At 46.5% G+C, this 20,058-nt stretch overlaps 1 protein-coding gene across 4 annotated transcripts in view; it reads right to left on the bottom strand.

Annotated features, from left to right (window-relative positions):
* VPS13D (vacuolar protein sorting 13 homolog D) overlaps positions 1-20,058 on the bottom strand; it is a 504,218-nt gene that overhangs the window by 286,909 nt on the left and 197,251 nt on the right. For all 4 annotated transcript variants that reach the window (XM_063943541.1, XM_063943538.1, XM_063943540.1 and 1 more), the window contains 6 exons: positions 19,773-19,964; positions 17,392-17,518; positions 10,096-10,238; positions 8,666-8,796; positions 8,409-8,584; positions 5,253-5,376 (listed from right to left, as the gene is read on the bottom strand). In XM_063943541.1, the coding sequence (XP_063799611.1) occupies positions 5,253-5,376; positions 8,409-8,584; positions 8,666-8,796; positions 10,096-10,238; positions 17,392-17,518; positions 19,773-19,964 (893 nt within the window). The remainder of the gene's footprint in view (positions 1-5,252; positions 5,377-8,408; positions 8,585-8,665; positions 8,797-10,095; positions 10,239-17,391; positions 17,519-19,772; positions 19,965-20,058) is intronic.

The following is a 20,058-nucleotide window of genomic DNA, read 5'->3' on the forward strand; positions in this document are numbered from 1 at the left end:
GCGGCAGAGGCCATGAGTCCTCTGTGAGCATTTCTTGAAGTTCCGGGTACCAAGTCCTTCTTGGCCAATCCGGAGCCACGAGTATAGTTCTTACTCCTCTATGTCTTATAATTCTCAGTACCTTGGGTATGAGAAGCAGAGGAGGGAACACATACACCGACTGGTACACCCACGGTGTTACCAGAACGTCCACAGCTATTGCCTGAGGGTCTCTTGACCTGGCGCAATACCTGTCCAGTTTTTTGTTCAGGCGGGACGCCATCATGTCCACCTTTGGTCTTTCCCAACGGTTCACAATCATGTGGAAGACTTCCCGATGAAGTCCCCACTCTCCCGGGTGGAGGTCGTGCCTGCTGAGGAAGTCTGCTTCCCAGTTGTCCACTCCCGGAATGAACACTGCTGCCAGTGTTATCACATGATTTTCCGCCCAGCGAAGAATCCTTGCAGTTTCTGCCATTGCCCTCCTGCTTCTTGTGCCGCCCTGTCTGTTTACGTGGGCGACTGCCGTGATGTTGTCCCACTGGATCAATACCGGCTGACCTTGAAGCAGAGGTCTTGCTAAGCTTAGAACATTGTAAATTGCCCTTAGCTCCAGTATATTTATGTGGAGAGAAGTCTCCAGACTATATCACACTCCCTGGAAATTTTTTCCCTGTGTGACTGCTCCCCAGCCTCTCAGGCTGGCATCCGTGGTCACCAGGACCCAGTCCTGAATGCCGAATCTGCGGCCCTTTAATAGATGAGCACTCTGCAGCCACCGCAGAAGAAACACCCTTGTCCTTGGAGACAGGGTTATCCGCTGATGCATCTGAAGATGCGATCCGGACCATTTTTCCAGCAGATCCCACTGAAAAGTTCTTGCGTGAAATCTGCCGAATGGAATCGCTTCGTAAGAAGCCACCATTTTTCCCAGGACCCTTGTGCAATGATGCACTGACACTTTTCCTGGTTTTAGGAGGTTCCTGACTAGCTCGGATAACTCCCTGGCTTTCTTCTCCGGGAGAAACACCCTTTTCTGGACTGTGTCCAGAATCATCCCTAGGAACAGCAGACGTGTCGTCGGAAACAGCTGCGATTTTGGAATATTTAGAATCCACCCGTGCGGTCGTAGAACTACTTGAGATAGTGCTACTCCGACCTCCAACTGTTCTCTGGACCTTGCCCTTATCAGGAGATCGTTCATTTTCTTTGAAGAAGAATCATCATTTCGGCCATTACCTTGGTAAAGACCCGGGGTGCCGTGGACAATCCAAACGGCAGCGTCTGAAACTGATAGTGACAGTTCTGTACCACGAACCTGAGGTACCCTTGGTGAGAAGGGCAAATTGGGACATGGAGGTAAGCATCCCTGATGTCCAGGGACACCATATAGTCCCCTTCTTCCTGGTTCGCTATCACTGCTCTGAGTGACTCCATCTTGATTTGAACCTTTGTATGTAAGTGTTCAAATATTTCAGATTTAGAATAGGTCTCACCGAGCCGTCTGGCTTCAGTACCACAATATAGTGTGGAATAATACCCCTTTCCTTGTTGTAGGAGGGGTACTTTGATTATCACCTGCTGGGAATACAGCTTGTGAATTGTTTCCAATACTGCCTCCCTGTCGGAGGGAGACGTTGGTAAAGCAGACTTCAGGAACCTGCGAGGGGGAGACGTCTCGAATTTCCAATCTGTACCCCTGGGATACTACTTGTAGGCTCCAGGGGTCCACTTGCGAGTGAGCCCACTGCGTGCTGAAACTCTTGAGACGACCCCCCACCGCACCTGAGTCCGCTTGTACGGCCCCAGCGTCATGCTGAGGACTTGGTAGAAGCGGTGGAGGGCTTCTGTTCCTGGGAATGGGCTGCCTGCTGCAGTCTTCTTCCCTTTCCTCTATCCCTGGGCAGATATGACTGGCCTTTTGCCCGCTTGCCCTTATGGGGACGAAAGGACTGAGGCTGAAAAGACGGTGTCTTTTTCTGCTGAGATGTGACTTGGGGTAAAAAAGGTGGATTTTCCAGCTGTTGCCGTGGCCACCAGGTCCGATGGACCGACCCCAAATAACTCCTCCCCTTTATACGGCAATACTTCCATGTGCCGTTTGGAATCTGCATCACCTGACCACTGTCGTGTCCATAAACATCTTCTGGCAGATATGGACATCGCACTTACTCTTGATGCCAGAGTGCAAATATCCCTCTGTGCATCTCGCATATATAGAAATGCATCCTTTAAATGCTCTATAGTCAATAAAATACTGTCCCTGTCAAGGGTATCAATATTTTCAGTCAGGGAATCCGACCAAGCCACCCCAGCGCTGCACATCCAGGCTGAGGCGATCGCTGGTCGCAGTATAACACCAGTATGTGTGTATATACTTTTTAGGATATTTTTTCAGCCTCCTATCAGCTGGCTCCTTGAGGGCGGCCGTATCTGGAGACGGTAACGCCACTTGTGATAAGCGTGTGAGCGCCTTATCCACCCTAAGGGGTGTTTAATTTATCTGATTCAGGAAAAACTACAGGTAGTTTTTTCACACCCCACATAATACCCTTTTTTGTGGTACTTGTAGTATCAGAAATATGTAACACCTCCATCATTGCCCTTAACATGTAACGTGTGGCCCTAAAGGAAAATACGTTTGTTTCTTCACCGTCGACACTGGAGTTAGTGTCCGTGTCTGTGTCTGTGTCGACCGACTGAGGTAAATGGGCGTTTTAAAGCCCCTGACGGTGTTTGAGACGCCTGGACAGGTACTAATTTGTTTGCCGGCCGTCTCATGTCGTCAACCGACCTTGCAGCGTGTTGACATTATCACGTAATTCCCTAAATAAGCCATCCATTCCGGTGTCGACTCCCTAGAGAGTGACATCACCATTACAGGCAATTGCTCCGTCTCCTCACCAACATCGTCCTCATACATGTCGACACACACGTACCGACACACAGCACACACGCAGGGAATGCTCTGATAGAGGACAGGACCCCACTAGCCCTTTGGGGAGACAGAGGGAGAGTTTGCCAGCACACACCAAAACGCTATAATTATACAGGGACAACCTTTATATAAGTGTTTTCCCTTATAGCATCTTAATATATAATCATATCGCCAAATAAGTGCCCCCCCCCTCTCTGTTTTAACCCTGTTTCTGTAGTGCAGTGCAGGGGAGAGCCTGGGAGCCTTCCCACCAGCAGTTCTGTGAGGGAAAATGGCGCTGTGTGCTGAGGAGAATAGGCCCCGCCCCCTTTTCGGCGGGCTTCTTCTCCCGTTTTTCTGACAACCTGGCAGGGGTTAAATACATCCATATAGCCCCAGAGGCTATATGTGATGTATTTTTAGCCAGTATAGGTACTTTCATTGCTGCCCAGGGCGCCCCCCCCCAGCGCCCTGCACCCTCAGTGACCGTTGGTGTGAAGTGTGCTGAGAGCAATGGCGCACAGCTGCCGTGCTGTGCGCTACCTTAAGAAGACTGGGAAGTCTTCAGCCGCCGATTTCTGGACCTCTTCTCTCTTCAGCATCTGCAAGGGGGTCGGCGGCGCGGCTCCGGTGACCCATCCAGGCTGTACCTGTGATCGTCCCTCTGGAGCTAGTGTCCAGTAGCCTAAGAAGCCAATCCATCCTGCACGCAGGTGAGTTCACTTCTTCTCCCCTAAGTCCCTCGTTGCAGTGAGCCTGTTGCCAGCAGGACTCACTGAAAATAAAAAACCTAATAAAACTTTTACTCTAAGCAGCTCTTTAGGAGAGCCACCTAGATTGCACCCTTCTCGGCCGGGCACAAAAACCTAACTGAGGCTTGGAGGAGGGTCATAGGGGGAGGAGCCAGTGCACACCACCTGATCCTAAAGCTTTTACTTTTGTGCCCTGTCTCCTGCGGAGCCGCTATTCCCCATGGTCCTGACGGAGTCCCCAGCATCCACTTAGGACGTCAGAGAAAGAAACATTTTCCTGTCTGCACTAGCAGAGCTATACTGTGGGCACATTTTGATGGGGGGCCTGGAGCTACAGCTCCACCCGCCCCTTTGTTAATCCAGCCCTGCTGCCACGTATGGAATCGCAGCAGCGATGACATTTGGGTACATCTCTGAATCAGGCCCACAGGCAAATGCAGGGCAGTCTGACCTGTAGCGTCTGCTCATGTGACAATGACACCACAAACTAACAACTTTCATAAAGACTTCTCTTGTAGGTGGGTGTGGTTCAATGGACTACAGTACATAGACAGTCCATAGGTTAACCTTATATGGTCTACAGGGTCAAAAGGTCAACTGTATTGAGGTGGACAGGATGAAAAGGTGTTTTTTTGGGGTGGGGGTGGGGGGGTCATTTTGTATGCTTCATGATATGTGACCCCAATCAGTGTACTGTGTACCCTCGCGAGGCACGCTTCGGGCAAGGTTACTACTCCCAATCGTAGTCCATGTGGATAGTAAATGAAGCAAATGTTGAAAGAAAAAACAAAGTTGTGTCGCCCGTTTGTGGGTCAACCATTGTCAAGTCGACCATTTTGAAACTGTAGACCTTAGACACCTTAGTCGTGTTGAGCTTTTGACCATGCTGACCTATTGCCTGTCTAACTAGACACTATCTATCCAGCTGTTGTTCAAGAAAGTTGTTTAATACAGAGCTTCAACATCCATGTAATGGGAAGGAGTCATGGACCATTTCCCTGTCGACCTTTTGTAATGTCTACCCTTTTCATGTCGACCTTTTGACCCTGTCTACCTAATGTCTGTCTAACATGTGGTGGCCATCTATTGACTGTCTAGACACTATCTATCATCCGTATACCTACTTAAATAGGGTCTGGGACTCAAGGTCGACAACGATTGGTCGACACACCTTAAGTCGACGCCATAAATAGGGCCACACGGACAAAGGTTCGACATGAACAAGGTCGACATGGAAAAAGGTCGACATAAGTTTTTTATGTTTTTTTGGTGTCGTTTTCTTCATAATGTGACCGGGAACCCCAATTAGTGCACCGCTTCGCTCGCCATGCTTCAGGCAAGGTGGCTCGCTGCGCACGGCACAGGTTACCATTCCCAATTGTAGTCCACGTGGATCATAAAGTATGAGAAAGTTCACAAAAATAAACAAAAAGTGAAAAAGGCATGTCGACATTTTCCCGTGTTGACCTTGTTCATGTCGACATTTAGTCGGTGTCGACCTGGAGTTCGGATACCCTTAAATATGATCAAGAAATAGTAATAAACCTGTCTCTCTCCTCGGAACACAAGAGGTAATCACACATCTCGCAGTATTTTCCACTCACCTTAGAGAAGTTATCCACTCGAAACGGAGGAGGCATCTGATCGGTGTCGCTGAATGAGACGCGGTACGTCGCGCCTTGCAACGTAATTTCCACCCTCAAAAAGTAGCATTTCCCAAAAGTATCCCTAAGTGAAAACACAGATGTTAGCAGACAGGCTTTGTCATAAGAGAACCAATGAAATAATGAACTTATAAGTATGTAAGAAACTATATTATACACACGGGATCAGTATGACTTACCTACAATCAAAATCCCAACGGTCAAAATACCAACAACAATCGACCGATGGTCAAAATACCGACAAGGTCAAAATACTGACATTTAAAATGTCGTCACAGTCAAAATACTGTCATTTAAAATGTTGCCAGTTCAAAAAGTCGACACGAGTTTTTCACATCTTTGAGTGTGGGTATGTCGACACAGGTTGACATGGACACCTTATAAGTATGCTGCGCATGCCATGCTTCAGGCACTGGGATGGTAAAGTATGGACAAGTTGGTTTCAATGAAAAAATCATGACAAACTCATGTTGATTTTATTGACCTGTCAACATTTTAAATCTCGGTATTTTGACCGTCGGTCAATGGTTGTCGATATTTTGTTCGTCGGGATTTTGATTGTAGGTAAATTGACCACATCCCATACACACACACATATATATATATATATATATATATATATACACACACACACACATATATATATATATATATATATATATATATATATATACACACACATATACAGGTTGAGTATCCCTTATCCAAAATGCTTGGGACCAGAGGTATTTTGGATATCGGATTTTTCCGTATTTTGGAATAATTGCATACCATAATGAGATATCATGGTGATAGGACCTAAATCTAAGCACAGAATGCATTTATGTTTCATATACACCTTATACACACAGCCTGAAGGTCATTCTAGCCAATATTTTTTATAACTTTGTGCATTAATCAAAGTGTATCTACATTCACACAATTCATTTATGTTTCATATACAGCTTATACACACAGCCTGAAGGTCATTTAATACAATATTTTTAATAACTGTGTATTAAACAAAGTTTGTGTACATTGAGCCATCAAAAAACAAAAGTTTCACTATCTCACTCTCACTCAAAAAGTCCGTATTTCGGAATATTCCGTATTTCGGATATTTGGATATGGGATACTCAACCTGTATATACACAGTACATATAAAATTATTATAGGTTATGTTCATTCATGCCCTGAACAGCTTTACGTTTACATCACTGCATTATATAAATATAAGCTAGAAGGAAAATGACACAAAACTAGAAGCTCAATTCCGTGACAACTGGGTTTTATCCCTCTTCAAGATATTCTGAAAACCTATTTTTGTTTTTTGTTTAAAAAAAAAAGGAAAAACATCCTTACGGATGGGGGACAAGCATCACCCTTGGGAGGTATGCACACTGGGCAATCGTCCATAATTCCGAGAAACATCCTCTGATTTTAAATATTCGTTTCTAAAAATACCACCTTTTCTCCTTTTCTTTCCAAGATATATTGTCATGGAAAGAAGAGTTAGAAAATTATTCCTTAAATGATTTGGGAAGAAACTGTAAGGCAGTGAAGACATTTTCCATTTCTGTAATTTAAGGATAGTCTTTTGGTGAAGGAATCATCCTTTGACAGCAGATCCAAGTCAGAGGGGTAGCCACCACAAAGACTCCACCACTGGGACTATCAGGTCTTGTACTGGAAGTGACCAATACGAAGCTATCAGAGTCACCAGTTTCCTCTCTTCATCTTACCTTCTATGGTATGCAGAGTAAATCTCCAATTGGGCCATCATCGCATCAATAAGACACGCATGCAGATCGGCACCATCATCGCATCAGTAAGACGCATACAAACCACTGGACCAAGGACCACATTGGGGCAACTTACAATTCAAAGGGAAGTACAACACCGAGAAAACCTAATCCGGTCAAACTGTAAACTGAGCAAATACCTTTGGATAAAGTCTTCCCTTCTGAATTGGCTACTAATTTTTCTAATCTTCACACATCCGCTACCCAGTCCATGATCTTTCAGGCTTTGCCACAGCTAGAGCACCTTTGGCATTGCCCAGATGATTTAGAAATCAAACCATTATACCACTTCCAAACTAAACTACAGCAGGATTGTTCTTCCTTTCAAAAAGAATGTTAATGGCAGGAAAAGGGATCTCAGGCACCGACCAGCTGAAAACCTTCATGAGGAGACCATAGTCCCTGAAATACCAAATTCCAGAAGTTCATACCAACCCCCCATTGCCCCAGGCTGGCATGTGGTTACCACTTCAGACAGATTTAGATAACCTCTTCCTAGGCCATAGGAAGATCCCTCTAGATGGCATGACAATGGAACAAAGCTCAATTAAATCAGCTCACAGAACAGTAGCTTAAAAACCCCAGTAAGAAATGGGGAAAATGTGTTGTAACAATAAACCATATGAAGACCAGAGATGGAAAGCCTTCTCACTGTCTGACAATGGTTGTCAGAGGGTAGAGTGACATGGTGACAGTTCCTAGAGATGGAAGGTCAGTCCTATTCATAACAGCGCTGTGCCAGTTAATGGAGGTGAGCACTGCGATACAGATGCTGCCATATGCCTAGGAACCATGAGAAGAAGTTCACAGAGAGCACCCCAAGGAGGGAGTGGACTGTGGAGGGAGACATCACAGTCCCTTCCATGTTACACTGTAAGTCTGACAGGCAGGAACATAAGCAATAAATATCAGGGTCTACCCTGATGGAAAAGGTCTTACTAGGATAGGCAGAACCATAACTTTCAGGTCTTGAAGGTCTCAAGGTGTGACTTACCCTCATCACTTGGGCTATGTAACTAAGGTGCTAGGTTTCCAATCTAGACCTATACACTGAAGCGGCTGTGTTGGGTAATATCATGGCAGTGTTTAGTTGGGGTGTAGACAAATGATTACATAATGCCATTAATATTTAAATCACAGTCATCACACCCTACAACTTTTCAACACATTTGAATTTAGATTCCCATAAGACTTAAAGTATTTATTGTGGTGCCTCAAGACATTGCAAATTGACCTAAGGTGTCTGTATGACAAAACGTGCAACGACATTAAATTAGATTATGATAAAACTGTGATACGCAATGTTTGCATTTACCTCATGTTAATATGAAAGGAGTTATTTTTATTAACTTCAAAGCCACCAGACCAAATACAGTTGGAAACATCCATTAGTCGCACACAGAGCAATTGGTCGTAGTCATTTCTAGGCCAATGAAATACCACACTGGAGCCAGGGAGTGTGGAGATATAACCATCAGGATTGTTGGTGCCCTAAGAAGAACATAGGTTCATCAAACATATTACAGGTCAACATGATCATCTAAGGAACCGGATGCTTTTATATGCACTTACCTGTCCTCTAGCAAATTCTCTTTGTGCAAATGCAAGTTTGTGAGAGGATTTGTTGATTAATAGGTATCGAGGAGCAAAAGTGACCATGCAAGTATCTATGTACCTCCCTCTGCCTTTTTTGACATCGATACCTAGGAAACAGGTGGTCGTAATCAGGTATAACGGGGGGTGGAACAGCATTGAGTATGTAATAATGCAGGAGGAAAGGAGTGAGGGTAAGAAGGGAAGGAAGTGAGGGTAAGAAGGGAAGGGAGTGAGGGGGCAGAAGGGAAGTGAGTGAGTGGCAGACGGGAAGGATGGGAAAAGAATGGAAGGATGGTAAAGTAATGAAGAGAAAGGACAGCAAGGGAAAAGATAGGACAGGAATTGAAGGGAAGGGAAGGGAAGGAAAAGGAAGGAAAGGGGAAAGGTAGAGAAAGTAAAAAGGAAAGGTAAATAAAGGAATGGAAAATTAACCAAAGGGAAAGAAAGAAAGAAAGAAAGAAAGAAAGAAAGAAAGAAAGAAAGAAAGAAAGAAAGAAAGAAAGAAAGAAATGGACGAAAAGGAGGGGAAATAATACCAAAAATACACATTGTTATATATATGACAAAGTTAAAAACTTTATTTGAGAATAAGAGAGTTTAGAAAGATGAAAAATAAAGATAAATATATCTGACCAGGGACATGAAAGAGATTAAACATTAAAGTAGAAATACACACATACGAAATGGAAGTTAATGGAGATAATGAATGAAGATGAAAGGTGATCAATATTAAATGTTATAGAAGAGGAATTAAGGTGAAGAAAACTTTTCAATTAAAAAATGTGAAGAGAAATGTGAGGAGAAGAAGGTAACGAAAGGCAGATAAAGGGGCATATAAAAATCTGTATCTACCTTGATGGAAAGGGGCAAAGTAGGAAAGGGAGGAATCTAAACTTTTAGTCTAGATGGCTTGCACCCTAGAGGTGTGATATAACCCCCATCTGTAGGGCTACTTAACGCAGGTGTCTAAAAGAAGATCTGGATTCTAATCTAGATATATACACTGTAGCTGCTGTACTGGGTAATGTCACGCCAGTGTCTAGTTCGGGTGGAGGCACATCATTAGATGATTTCAGTAATAGCTGAACACTGGCAAAAGTAAAATGACTAATGGTCTTGTATATTATAAGATACTTCATAAGAAAAACACAGACATATTCCTGCCAAAGATCACTACACTAACCTATTACAGTAATACCCCCAACAATACTCTCAATCTCCAGCCTCAGTAGGGTTTAAGTTGTGAAAACAGAAGAGATACTAATAAGAAGTACAGAGAAGAGGGGGAGATAAGATGATTGATGGGTGTGGGATATGAAGACATTATGGAAAAAAGATAGCCAGCTACATAGAGAGAGGTGACAGAACTGAACGCTTGATGGGAATTCCTAATCTGTGTCTCTTACCTATATTGTAGATGAGTCCTGGACGGTTCCCTTGCTGGATTACTTTCAGAGCCCGGACTCCGCTACCTCCATCTAAGGAAAATGCCTGGCACCAGCCTGGAATGCCATCCGGATGAATACCTTTCCCAATTCTCATGCTGCAACTGTAGTTTAAAAAATAAATGACTGTCTCATATACAGTATTATAAGATACAGCATAAAGAATAAATCAGACCTATCCCTGGTTAATATCAGACAATCCACGACTGTAATATCACCAAACAGTAAGCAACTTAAAGTTGTGTCTTTTGTCCATTCTTTGATCATGAATGGAATGATCACTTTCTAACTGTGCTCTAATTACCATCGAGTGATTGTGATGAAGCTCATGTGTAGCCCGAATGTGGTGTCTATGGGGGTAATTCAGACCTGATCGCTGCAGCAAATTTGTTAGCAGTTGGGCAAAACCATGTGCACTGCAGAGGGGGCAGATATAACATTTGCAGAGAGAGTTAGATTTGGGTGGGTTATTTTGTTTCTGTGCAGGGTAAATACTGGCTGCTTTATTTTTACACTGTAATTTAGATTTTGAACACACCCCACCCAAATCTAACGCTCTCTGCACATGTTATATCTGCCCCCCCTGAGGTGCACATGGTTTTGCCCAACTGCTAACAAATTTTCTGCTGCGATCAACTCTGAATTAGGCGCTATGTACTGTGATTAGTCATCTATACACCATGGAGGCAGGGGGATGCAGCCTTGAAGCCATTTAACTGAACTGAAACCAATGACAACACCAAGAGACAAAAGGTGCAAAGATCTAAAAAATAAGATTTTACTCACCGGTAAATCTATTTCTCGTAGTCCGTAGTGGATGCTGGGGACTCCGTAAGGACCATGGGGAATAGACGGGCTCCGCAGGAGACAGGGCACTCTAAGAAAGAATTAGGACTACTGGTGTGCACTGGCTCCTCCCTCTATGCCCCTCCTCCAGACCTCAGTTAAGGAAACTGTGCCCGGAAGAGCTGACATTACAAGGAAAGGATTTTGGAATCCAGGGTAAGACTCATACCAGCCACACCAATCACACCGTATAACTTGTGATAACATACCCAGTCAACAGCATGAACAACAACAGAGCATCAAACAAACGGATGCCAACATAACATAACCCTTAAATAAGCAATAACTATATACAAGTATTGCAGAAGAAGTCCGCACTAGGGACGGGCGCCCAGCATCCACTACGGACTACGAGAAATAGATTTACCGGTGAGTAAAATCTTATTTTCTCTAACGTCCTAGTGGATGCTGGGGACTCCGTAAGGACCATGGGGATTATACCAAAGCTCCCAAACGGGCGGGAGAGTGCGGATGACTCTGCAGCACCGAATGGGCAAACACAAGGTCCTCCTCAGCCAGGGTATCAAACTTGAAGAATTTTGCAAAAGTGTTTGAACCCGACCAAGTAGCTGCTCGGCAAAGCTGTAATGCCGAGACCCCTCGGGCAGCCGCCCAAGAAGAACCCACCTTCCTTGTGGAATGGGCTTTCACTGATTTTGGATGCGGTAATCCAGCCGCAGAATGCGCTTGCTGAATCGTGTTACAGATCCAGCGAGCAATGGTTTGCTTTGAAGCAGGAGCACCCAGCTTGTTGGATGCATACAGGATAAACAGTGAGTCAGTTTTCCTGACTCCAGCCGTTCTGGTTACATAAATCTTCAAAGCCCTGACTACATCTAGCAACTTGGAATCCTCCAAGTCACGAGTAGCCGCAGGCACCACAATAGGTTGGTTCAAATGAAAAGATGACACCACCTTCGGCAGAAATTCGTAATTCTGCCCTGTCCATATGGAAAACCAGATAGGGGCTTTTACATGACAAAGCCGCCAATTCTGACACACGCCTAGCCGAAGCTAAGGCCAATAGCATGACCACTTTCCATGTGAGATACTTTAGCTCCACGGTCTTAAGTGGCTCAAACCAGTGAGATTTCAGGAAACTCAACACCACGTTAAGATCCCAAGGTGCCACTGGTGGCACAAAAGGGGGCTGAATATGCAGCACTCCCTTTACAAATGTCTGAACCTCAGGAAGAGAAGCCAGTTCCTTTTGAAAGAAAATGGATAGAGCCAAAATCTGGACCTTTATGGACCCTAATTTTAAGCCCATAGTCACTCCTGACTGTAGGAAGTGCAGGAACCGGCCCAGCTGGAATTCCTCTGTAGGGGCCTTCCTGGCCTCACACCAAGCAACATATTTTCGCCATATACGGTAATAATGTTTTGCTGTCACGTCCTTCCTAGCCTTTATCAGCATAGGAATAACTTCATCCGGAATGCCTTTTTCCGCTAGGATCCGGCGTTCAACCGCCATGCCGTCAAACGCAGCCGCAGTAAGTCTTGTTGCAACAGATCCTGTCTGAGAGGCAGAGGCCATGGGTCCTCTGTGAGCATTTCTTGCAGTTCTGGGTACCAAGTCCTTCTTGGCCAATCCGGAACAATGAGTATTGTTCTCACTCCTCTTTTTCTTACGATTCTCAGCACCTTGGGGATGAGAGGAAGAGGAGGAAACACATAGACCGACTGGAACACCCACGGTGTTACTAGTGCGTCCACAGCTATCGCCTGAGGGTCTCTTGACCTGGCGCAATACCTTTGTAGCTTTTTGTTGAGGCGGGATGCCATCATGTCCACCTGTGGCAGTTCCCATTGATTTGTAATCTGTGTGAAGACTTCTTGATGAAGTCCCCACTCTCCCGGGTGGAGGTCGTGCCTGCTGAGGAAGTCTGCTTCCCAGTTGTCCACTCCCGGAATGAACACTGCTGACAGTGCTTGCAAGTGATTATCCGCCCAACGAAGAATTCTGGTGGCTTCCGCCATCGCCACCATGCTTCTTGTGCCGCCCTGGCGGTTCACATGAGCCACTGCCCACTGCGGTGATGTTGTCTGACTGAATCAGCACCGGTTGGTTGCGAAGCAGAGGTTCCGCTTGACTCAGGGCGTTGTATATGGCCCTTAGTTCCAGGATATTGATGTGCAGACAAGTCTCCTGACTTGACCACAACCCTTGGAAGTTTCTTCCCTGAGTGACTGCCCCCCATCCTCGGAGGCTTGCATCCGTGGTCACCAGGACCCAGTCCTGTATGCTGAACCTGCGGCCCTCGAGAAGGTGAGCACTTTGCAGCCACCACAGAAGAGACGCCCTGGTGGATAGGGTGATCAGCCGATGCATATGAAGATGCGATCCGGACCACTTGTCCAACAGGTCCCACTGAAAGTTCCTCGCATGGAACCTGCCGAAGGGAATGGCTTCGTATGACGCCACCATCTTTCCCAGGACTCGCGTGCATTGATGCACCGACACCTGTTTTGGTTTTAAGAGGTCTCTGACCAGTGTCACGAGCTCCTGAGCCTTCTCCGCCGGGAGAAACACCTTCTTCTGGTCCGTGTCCAGAATCATGCCCAGGAAGGGCAGACGCGTCGTAGGAATCAGCTGCGACTTTGGAATATTCAGAATCCAGCCGTGCTGTTGCAACACTTCCTGAGAGTGTGCTACGCTGATCAGCAACTGCTCTCTGGACCTCGCCTTTATGAGGAGATCGTCCAAGTATGGGATAATTGTCACTCCTTGCTTTCGTAGGAGCACCATCATTTCTGTCATTACCTTGGTAAATATTCTCGGTGCCGTGGACAGACCAAACGGCAACGTCTGGAATTGGTAATGGCAGTCCTGTACCACAAATCCGAGGTACTCCTGATGAGGCAGATAAATGGGGACATGCAGGTAAGCATCCTTTATGTCCAGAGACACCATAAAATCCCCCTCTTCCAGGCGTGCAATTACCGCTCTGAGCGATTCCATCTTGAATTTTAACCTTTTCAGGTAAATGTTCAGGGATTTTAAATTCAATATGGGTCTGACCGAACCGTCCGGTTTCGGTACCACAAACATTGTGGAATAGTAACCCCTTCCCTGTTGAAGGAGGGGAACCTTTACCACCACCTGCTGGAGATATAATTTGTGAATCGCCGCTAACACTACCTCCCTTTCTATGGGGGAATCTGGCAGGGCCGATTTGAGGAAGCGGTGAGGGGGCATCACCTCGAATTCCAGCTTGTATCCCTGAGACACAATCTGTATAGCCCAGGGATCCACCTGTGAGCGAACCCACTGGTGGCTGAAATTTCGGAGACGCGCCCCCACCGCTCCCGGCTCCACCTGTGGAGCCCCAGCGTCATGCGGTGGATTTAGTGGAAGCCGGTGAGGACTTCTGTTCCTGGGAACTAGCTGTATTTTGCAGCTTCTTTCCTCTACCCCTGCCTCTGGCCAGAAAGAACGCACCTCTGACCTTCTTGGTTCTCTGTGATCGAAAGGACTGCATTTGGTAATACGGTGCTTTCTTAGGCTGTGAGGGAATATATGGCAAAAAATTTTACTTCCCAGCCGCAGCTGTGGAAACTAGGTCCGAGAGACCGTCCCCAAATAATTCCTCCCCCTTATAAGGTAAAACCTCCATGTGCTTTTTTGAGTCGGCATCACCTGTCCATTGCCGAGTCCACAGGACCCTTCTGGCAGAAATATACATTGCATTTATTCTAGAGCCCAGTAGGCAAATGTCCCTCTGGGCATCCCTCATATATAGGACAGCGTCCTTTATATGCCCCAGGGTCAGTAAAATAGTATCCTTGTCCAAGGTATCCAGTTCCTCAGAAAGAGTATCTGTCCATGCCGCTACAGCACTACACATCCAGGCCGACGCAATTGCCGGCCTCAGTATGGTACCTGAATGTGTATAAACAGACTTTAGGATACCTTCCTGCTTCCTATCCGCAGGATCCTATAGGGAGGCCGTATACTGTGACGGCAGGGCCACCTTCTTAGATAAGCGTGTCAAAGCTTTGTCAACCCTAGGGGATGACTCCCAGCGTAACCTGTCCGTTGGCGGGAAAGGATACGCCATAAGCAACCGTTTGGAAATCTGCACTTTCCTATCAGGAGAATCCCAAGCTTTTTCACATAAATCATTTAACTCATGTGAAGGGGGAAAAGTCACTTCTTGTCGTTTTTCCCCAAACATATAAAACCTCTTGTCAGGGACAGGGTTTACCTCTGAAATGTGCAATACATCCTTCATTGCTATAATCATGTAGCGGATGGCTTTAGCAATTTTAGGCTGCAACTTTGCATCATCGCCATCGACACTGGAGTCAGAGTCCGTGTCGATATCCGTGTCAACAATCTGGGATAGTGGGCGCTTCTGAGACCCTGACGGCCTCTGCGCTGTAGGATCAGGCATGGGTTGAGACACTGACTGTCCCAAGGCTTCAGCTTTATCCAACCTTTTATGCAAGGAGTTTACATCATCATTTAACACCTTCCACATATCCATCCAATCAGGTGTCGGCGCCGTTGGCGGAGACACCACATTCAACTGCACCTGCTCTGCTTCCACATAGCCTTCCTCGTCAAACATGTCGACACAATCGTACCGACACACCACACACACAGGGGATGCTCTATTTGAGGACAGAACCCCCACAAGGCCTTTTGGAGAGACAGAGAGAGAGTATGCCAGCACACATCCCAGCGCTATATAACCCAGGAATTACACAGTAACTTAGTGTTTACCCAGTAGCTGCTGTATATACTGATATTGCGCTAAATTTATGTGCCCCCCCTCTCTTTTTACCCTCTTTCTACCGTGAATCTGCAGGGGAGAGTCTGGGGAGCTTCCTCTCAGCGGAGATGTGGAGAGAAAATGGCGCTGGTGAGTGCTGAGGAAGAAGACCCGCCCCCTCAGTGGCGGGCTTCTGTCCCGCGATTTTGTGAAAAATAATGGCGGGGGCTCATGCATATATACAGTGCCCAGCTGTATATATGCTTTCTTTTACCAGGAGGTACTTAATTGCTGCCCAGGGCGCCCCCCCCTGCGCCCTGCACCCTACAGTGACCGGAGTATGTGGGTTAGTGTGGGAGCAATGGCGCACAGCTGCAGTGCTATGCGCTACCTCATATCTCATATGAAGACAGGAGTCTTCTACCGCCGATTTTGATGTCTTCTTGCTTCACTCGCCGGCTTCTGTCTTCTGGCTCTGCGAGGGGGACGGCGGCGCTGCTCCGGGAACGGACGACCAAGGGTGAGTTCCTGTGTTCGATCCCTCTGGAGCTAATGGTGTCCAGTAGCCTAAGTAGCGCAACCTATCCGCAGTTAGTAGGTTTGCTTCTCTCCCCTCTGTTGCCAGCAGATCTCTCTGAAAATAAAAAACCTAACAAAATACTTTCTTATTAGCAAGCTCTGGAGAGCTCACTAAAATGCACCCAGCTCCGTCCGGGCACAGATTCTAACTGAGGTCTGGAGGAGGGGCATAGAGGGAGGAGCCAGTGCACACCAGTAGTCCTAATTCTTTCTCAGAGTGCCCTGTCTCCTGCGGAGCCCGTCTATTCCCCATGGTCCTTACGGAGTCCCCAGCATCCACTAGGACGTTAGAGAAACATACGTGTGATAAATGCATAGGGGTATATTCAATTGATGTCGGATCCTTTCCCACGGAAAGGATCAGACATCTGAGTATCCAATTGACTCGGTCAAACACGACAGGGAGCATTCACCTCCTGCAGAGCTCCTTACCAGAAGCAGGGACAGACAGCCGCCAGACACCGGGTATGGACCGGCCAGCGCCCAGTGACAAGAGGAACAGTAGCAGCCGGCGCGTGAGAGAAGCAGCAGCTCCGGAGGAGAGATCAGCAGGCAGGCTCCAGTACTTCCGGTCACGGCTGCAGGGACACAGCACCACTCGCGTCCGCTCCCCAGCCTAAGCAGCAGCTCAGCAAGTAGAAGGCCATGGTGGGCGGGCAGGGTGAGGGAAGCACCATGATTCCACGCCTACGGAGGTATGGGTTAAGAAGTGGACGCTGGTCGGGAGCTCTGATGGGGTACGTCTGCACTCGCTGCCTGCCAGGCCAGACTTTTTTAAAAGTCGGATTGACATTGTCGGAACCGGGGCCACAACCTGTCGGATTTTGCAGCGGAAAACGTGGATCCGCGGCTAATCAGACAATCCACTTGGTTTCCGACAAGTCGGGAATTCCTGACTTGTCGGAAAAAATAGCCTGGCATTGAATAGGTCAGAACCCTTTCCCGACCTAAACCTGTCGGAAACTGCCATCATTCCGACAAGACGGCAGTTTCCGACAGGTATTGAATATACCCCATAGTCTGAGACTAAGGTAGAGGGCACTTTCACTTGATGGCAAAAAGAGAAATCAAAGTGACCCAAATGGCCACTAAATTACAGGTACGATTCACTTACAGGGTTGGAAGCTCCTTGTCTGCGTAACAGAACAGGAGTGGACTTAGACTTCTCGCAAGTTCGTGCTCTTCAAACTGCGCAGCTGCATCTGTTTTTGCATTGTCCTGGCGAAAGATCAATGGCAGACCTGGGAAAGGAACAGCGACTTTAAGTGTCTCACAGTTGTCAATCAAATTAAACTATTATTTCTGGAGAGTAATTTACAGCATACAAATTCTAGGATATACATTCTTTGAAATACTTATGATATTTTTTATAGATATAGTTCAATATATGAAAGCAGTTCTCACAACAGACTTCTGACTGTTGCCTCACCTCGGCGTGTTTCCAAGTTAGGCGTTTTGTCTTCCAAGCAATTTTTCTAGGATGACAGAGTGGTTCTCCATACCGTTACTATGTTCCAGCCTAACCTTGTTTCGGCCTTCCACTTAACCAGGAACTTGTCTTTCCATTTTTTCTTCCTTTGACTACTCCCCAAAACAGACATATTCTGGCTCGGCTATTTTTAGCCGAGCTCTACTAATTTACTTGTACAAGACTTCTTCTGTCCACTGCACAGGTTCTCTGCTGTTCCTTTATAATACATAGGACGGCGGGTCGGCGGCTGCTACGCAGGCCATTGCGTGTTTATACGCTCAGATATCACTCAAGCCTACTCTAGTTTTAGGCGACAGCTGCCACACCGAAGGTCAGCGTATTTCGCTAGGGTGGTGGCTACCTCCTAGACGGCACGACCAGGAGTTTTGCATGAACAAGTCTGTAATGCAGGCACCTGGTTCTCTGTCCGTGCGTTTCAGGTTTTCGCCTCTGGCGGCACCCAATTTGGGCGTACTGTTCTCTGGTCAGGCAGCCTGAGCGTTCCCTTTCCAGCGAATGCCCCATGGTCCACGGTTCCATCCCTCATGCTCAGTCATGCGAGGTTTGCGTTTTTGACCATCTGATCCCTACGGGTTTATTTTCTTGTTCTGACAGTTTCACATGGATACTACTACATCTTTCCGGACTCTTTAAGAGAAGTACTGGAATTCTGGGGTTGCAGGGGGGAGGAGCTTACTTTGAAAGCTATATTTTAATTTAGGTGCCAGCCCCAACCTGCAATCCCATGGTCCATTGTCCCACAGCCTGCTCCAGAGAAAAAGATTCCACGGTAAGTGACCAAAAATCCTCTCTTATATTCCGTTTCTTTCCACTCCTTTATTCTAATTTTAGTCATTGTGACTGACGAGGGACTGAGTTTTGAAAGGTTCTGTGTTGTTTCATTTAATATTGCATTAAATGATTTTATTAAACTATGGATTAGAATTGAAGGATTCTGAAAATGGGCTCTGTAACTTTACTAGTGAAGAGTACACAGATGTACAGCAATTAAACACTAATTAGCCTATTTCCCTTGCAATCGAGGCATTATAAAAAATTTTCCTGCCCTGGCATCTTTGTAATGTCTTCGCTGACGAAACGTGATGGTTTCTAAGCACTGAGAAGCAGCAAGTAGTAAAAGGAAAGAAGCCTGCCAACATTTAGGGGTGTATCCTAATAGCCACAAACATTTTCTTGACACAACAAATGGGGGGGTTTTGGTGTTTGCTTGTTTTGGGTTTTTTTGCGGTTAAAATAGATTTCAATTACTTTAAATTAGTACTGTAGGTGTGGCTGGGAGACCTCAGAGCACAGAAGTCAGATACCTTGATTACTGTCTTCGCAGCATCCAGGAAGCAGAAGGAATTTGAAACGTGGGAGACTTTTTTCTGACAACAGAGAAATCCAAATACATTTCTGATTGAAGCGTTCCTCTGCTCTTATGTAGCTACATTATACTAAAGCAGTCTATGGTGGTCATTCCGAGTTGATCGCAGCCAGCAACTTTTTGCTGCTGCGATCAACTAGTCCACGCCTATGGGGGAGTGTATTTTAGCTTAGCAGGGCTGCGATCGCTTGTGCAGCCCTGCTAAGCTAAAACATTTTCAAGCAGAAGTAGACTAGCCCTGGACATACTTACCCTGTGCAACGGATCCAGCGATGATGGGCCCGGTTTTGACGTCACTCCTCCGCCCTCCGTTCTGCTGGACACGCCTGCATTACACTCACCACTACCCGAAAATGGCTCCAAACGGTCCGGATCCGCCCTGTCACGCCTCCTTCCTGTCAATCTTCTTTGCGGTCCGCTCCGTGACCGCTTCCTTCTCAAGACGCAACATAACCCGGCGACGCCTGTCGCTGGGCAACGTCGCGCACTGCGCCCACCACGCATGCACATTCCGCACCCGTTCGCACCGCAGCGATAAACCGCTGCGTGCGAACGGGTCGGAATGACCCGCTATGTGTCAGAGCATTAGAGAATAACCGATAGAGGACTTTCTGTTTACAGTACCCCTGCTACTAACCTGTTTTGTTAATCAGCCAATAAGGGGCAGAAATATATATCTTCAGTGAGCCCTCGGCCCGGCACATGATGCGTATGGTGAGGTTCAGCTGCCTCTTGTTTGCATCATACAGTCGCATCCGGACCATGTAGTTCTGAGTCCCGGGTGGGATCAGCAGCTCTTTGCAGTGTTGAAAGTTTTCTAGAGAGATTCCTGTAACGACAGAAGCATAAAGACAATGCTGACGGCTAAAAGCAAGACGATACTTCATAAAAAGTGGGAATTAGAGGGTTACTTCAGATTTAAA

This window comes from Pseudophryne corroboree, chromosome 10, assembly GCF_028390025.1.
Source record: "Pseudophryne corroboree isolate aPseCor3 chromosome 10, aPseCor3.hap2, whole genome shotgun sequence".
Classification (NCBI taxonomy): domain Eukaryota; kingdom Metazoa; phylum Chordata; class Amphibia; order Anura; family Myobatrachidae; genus Pseudophryne; species Pseudophryne corroboree.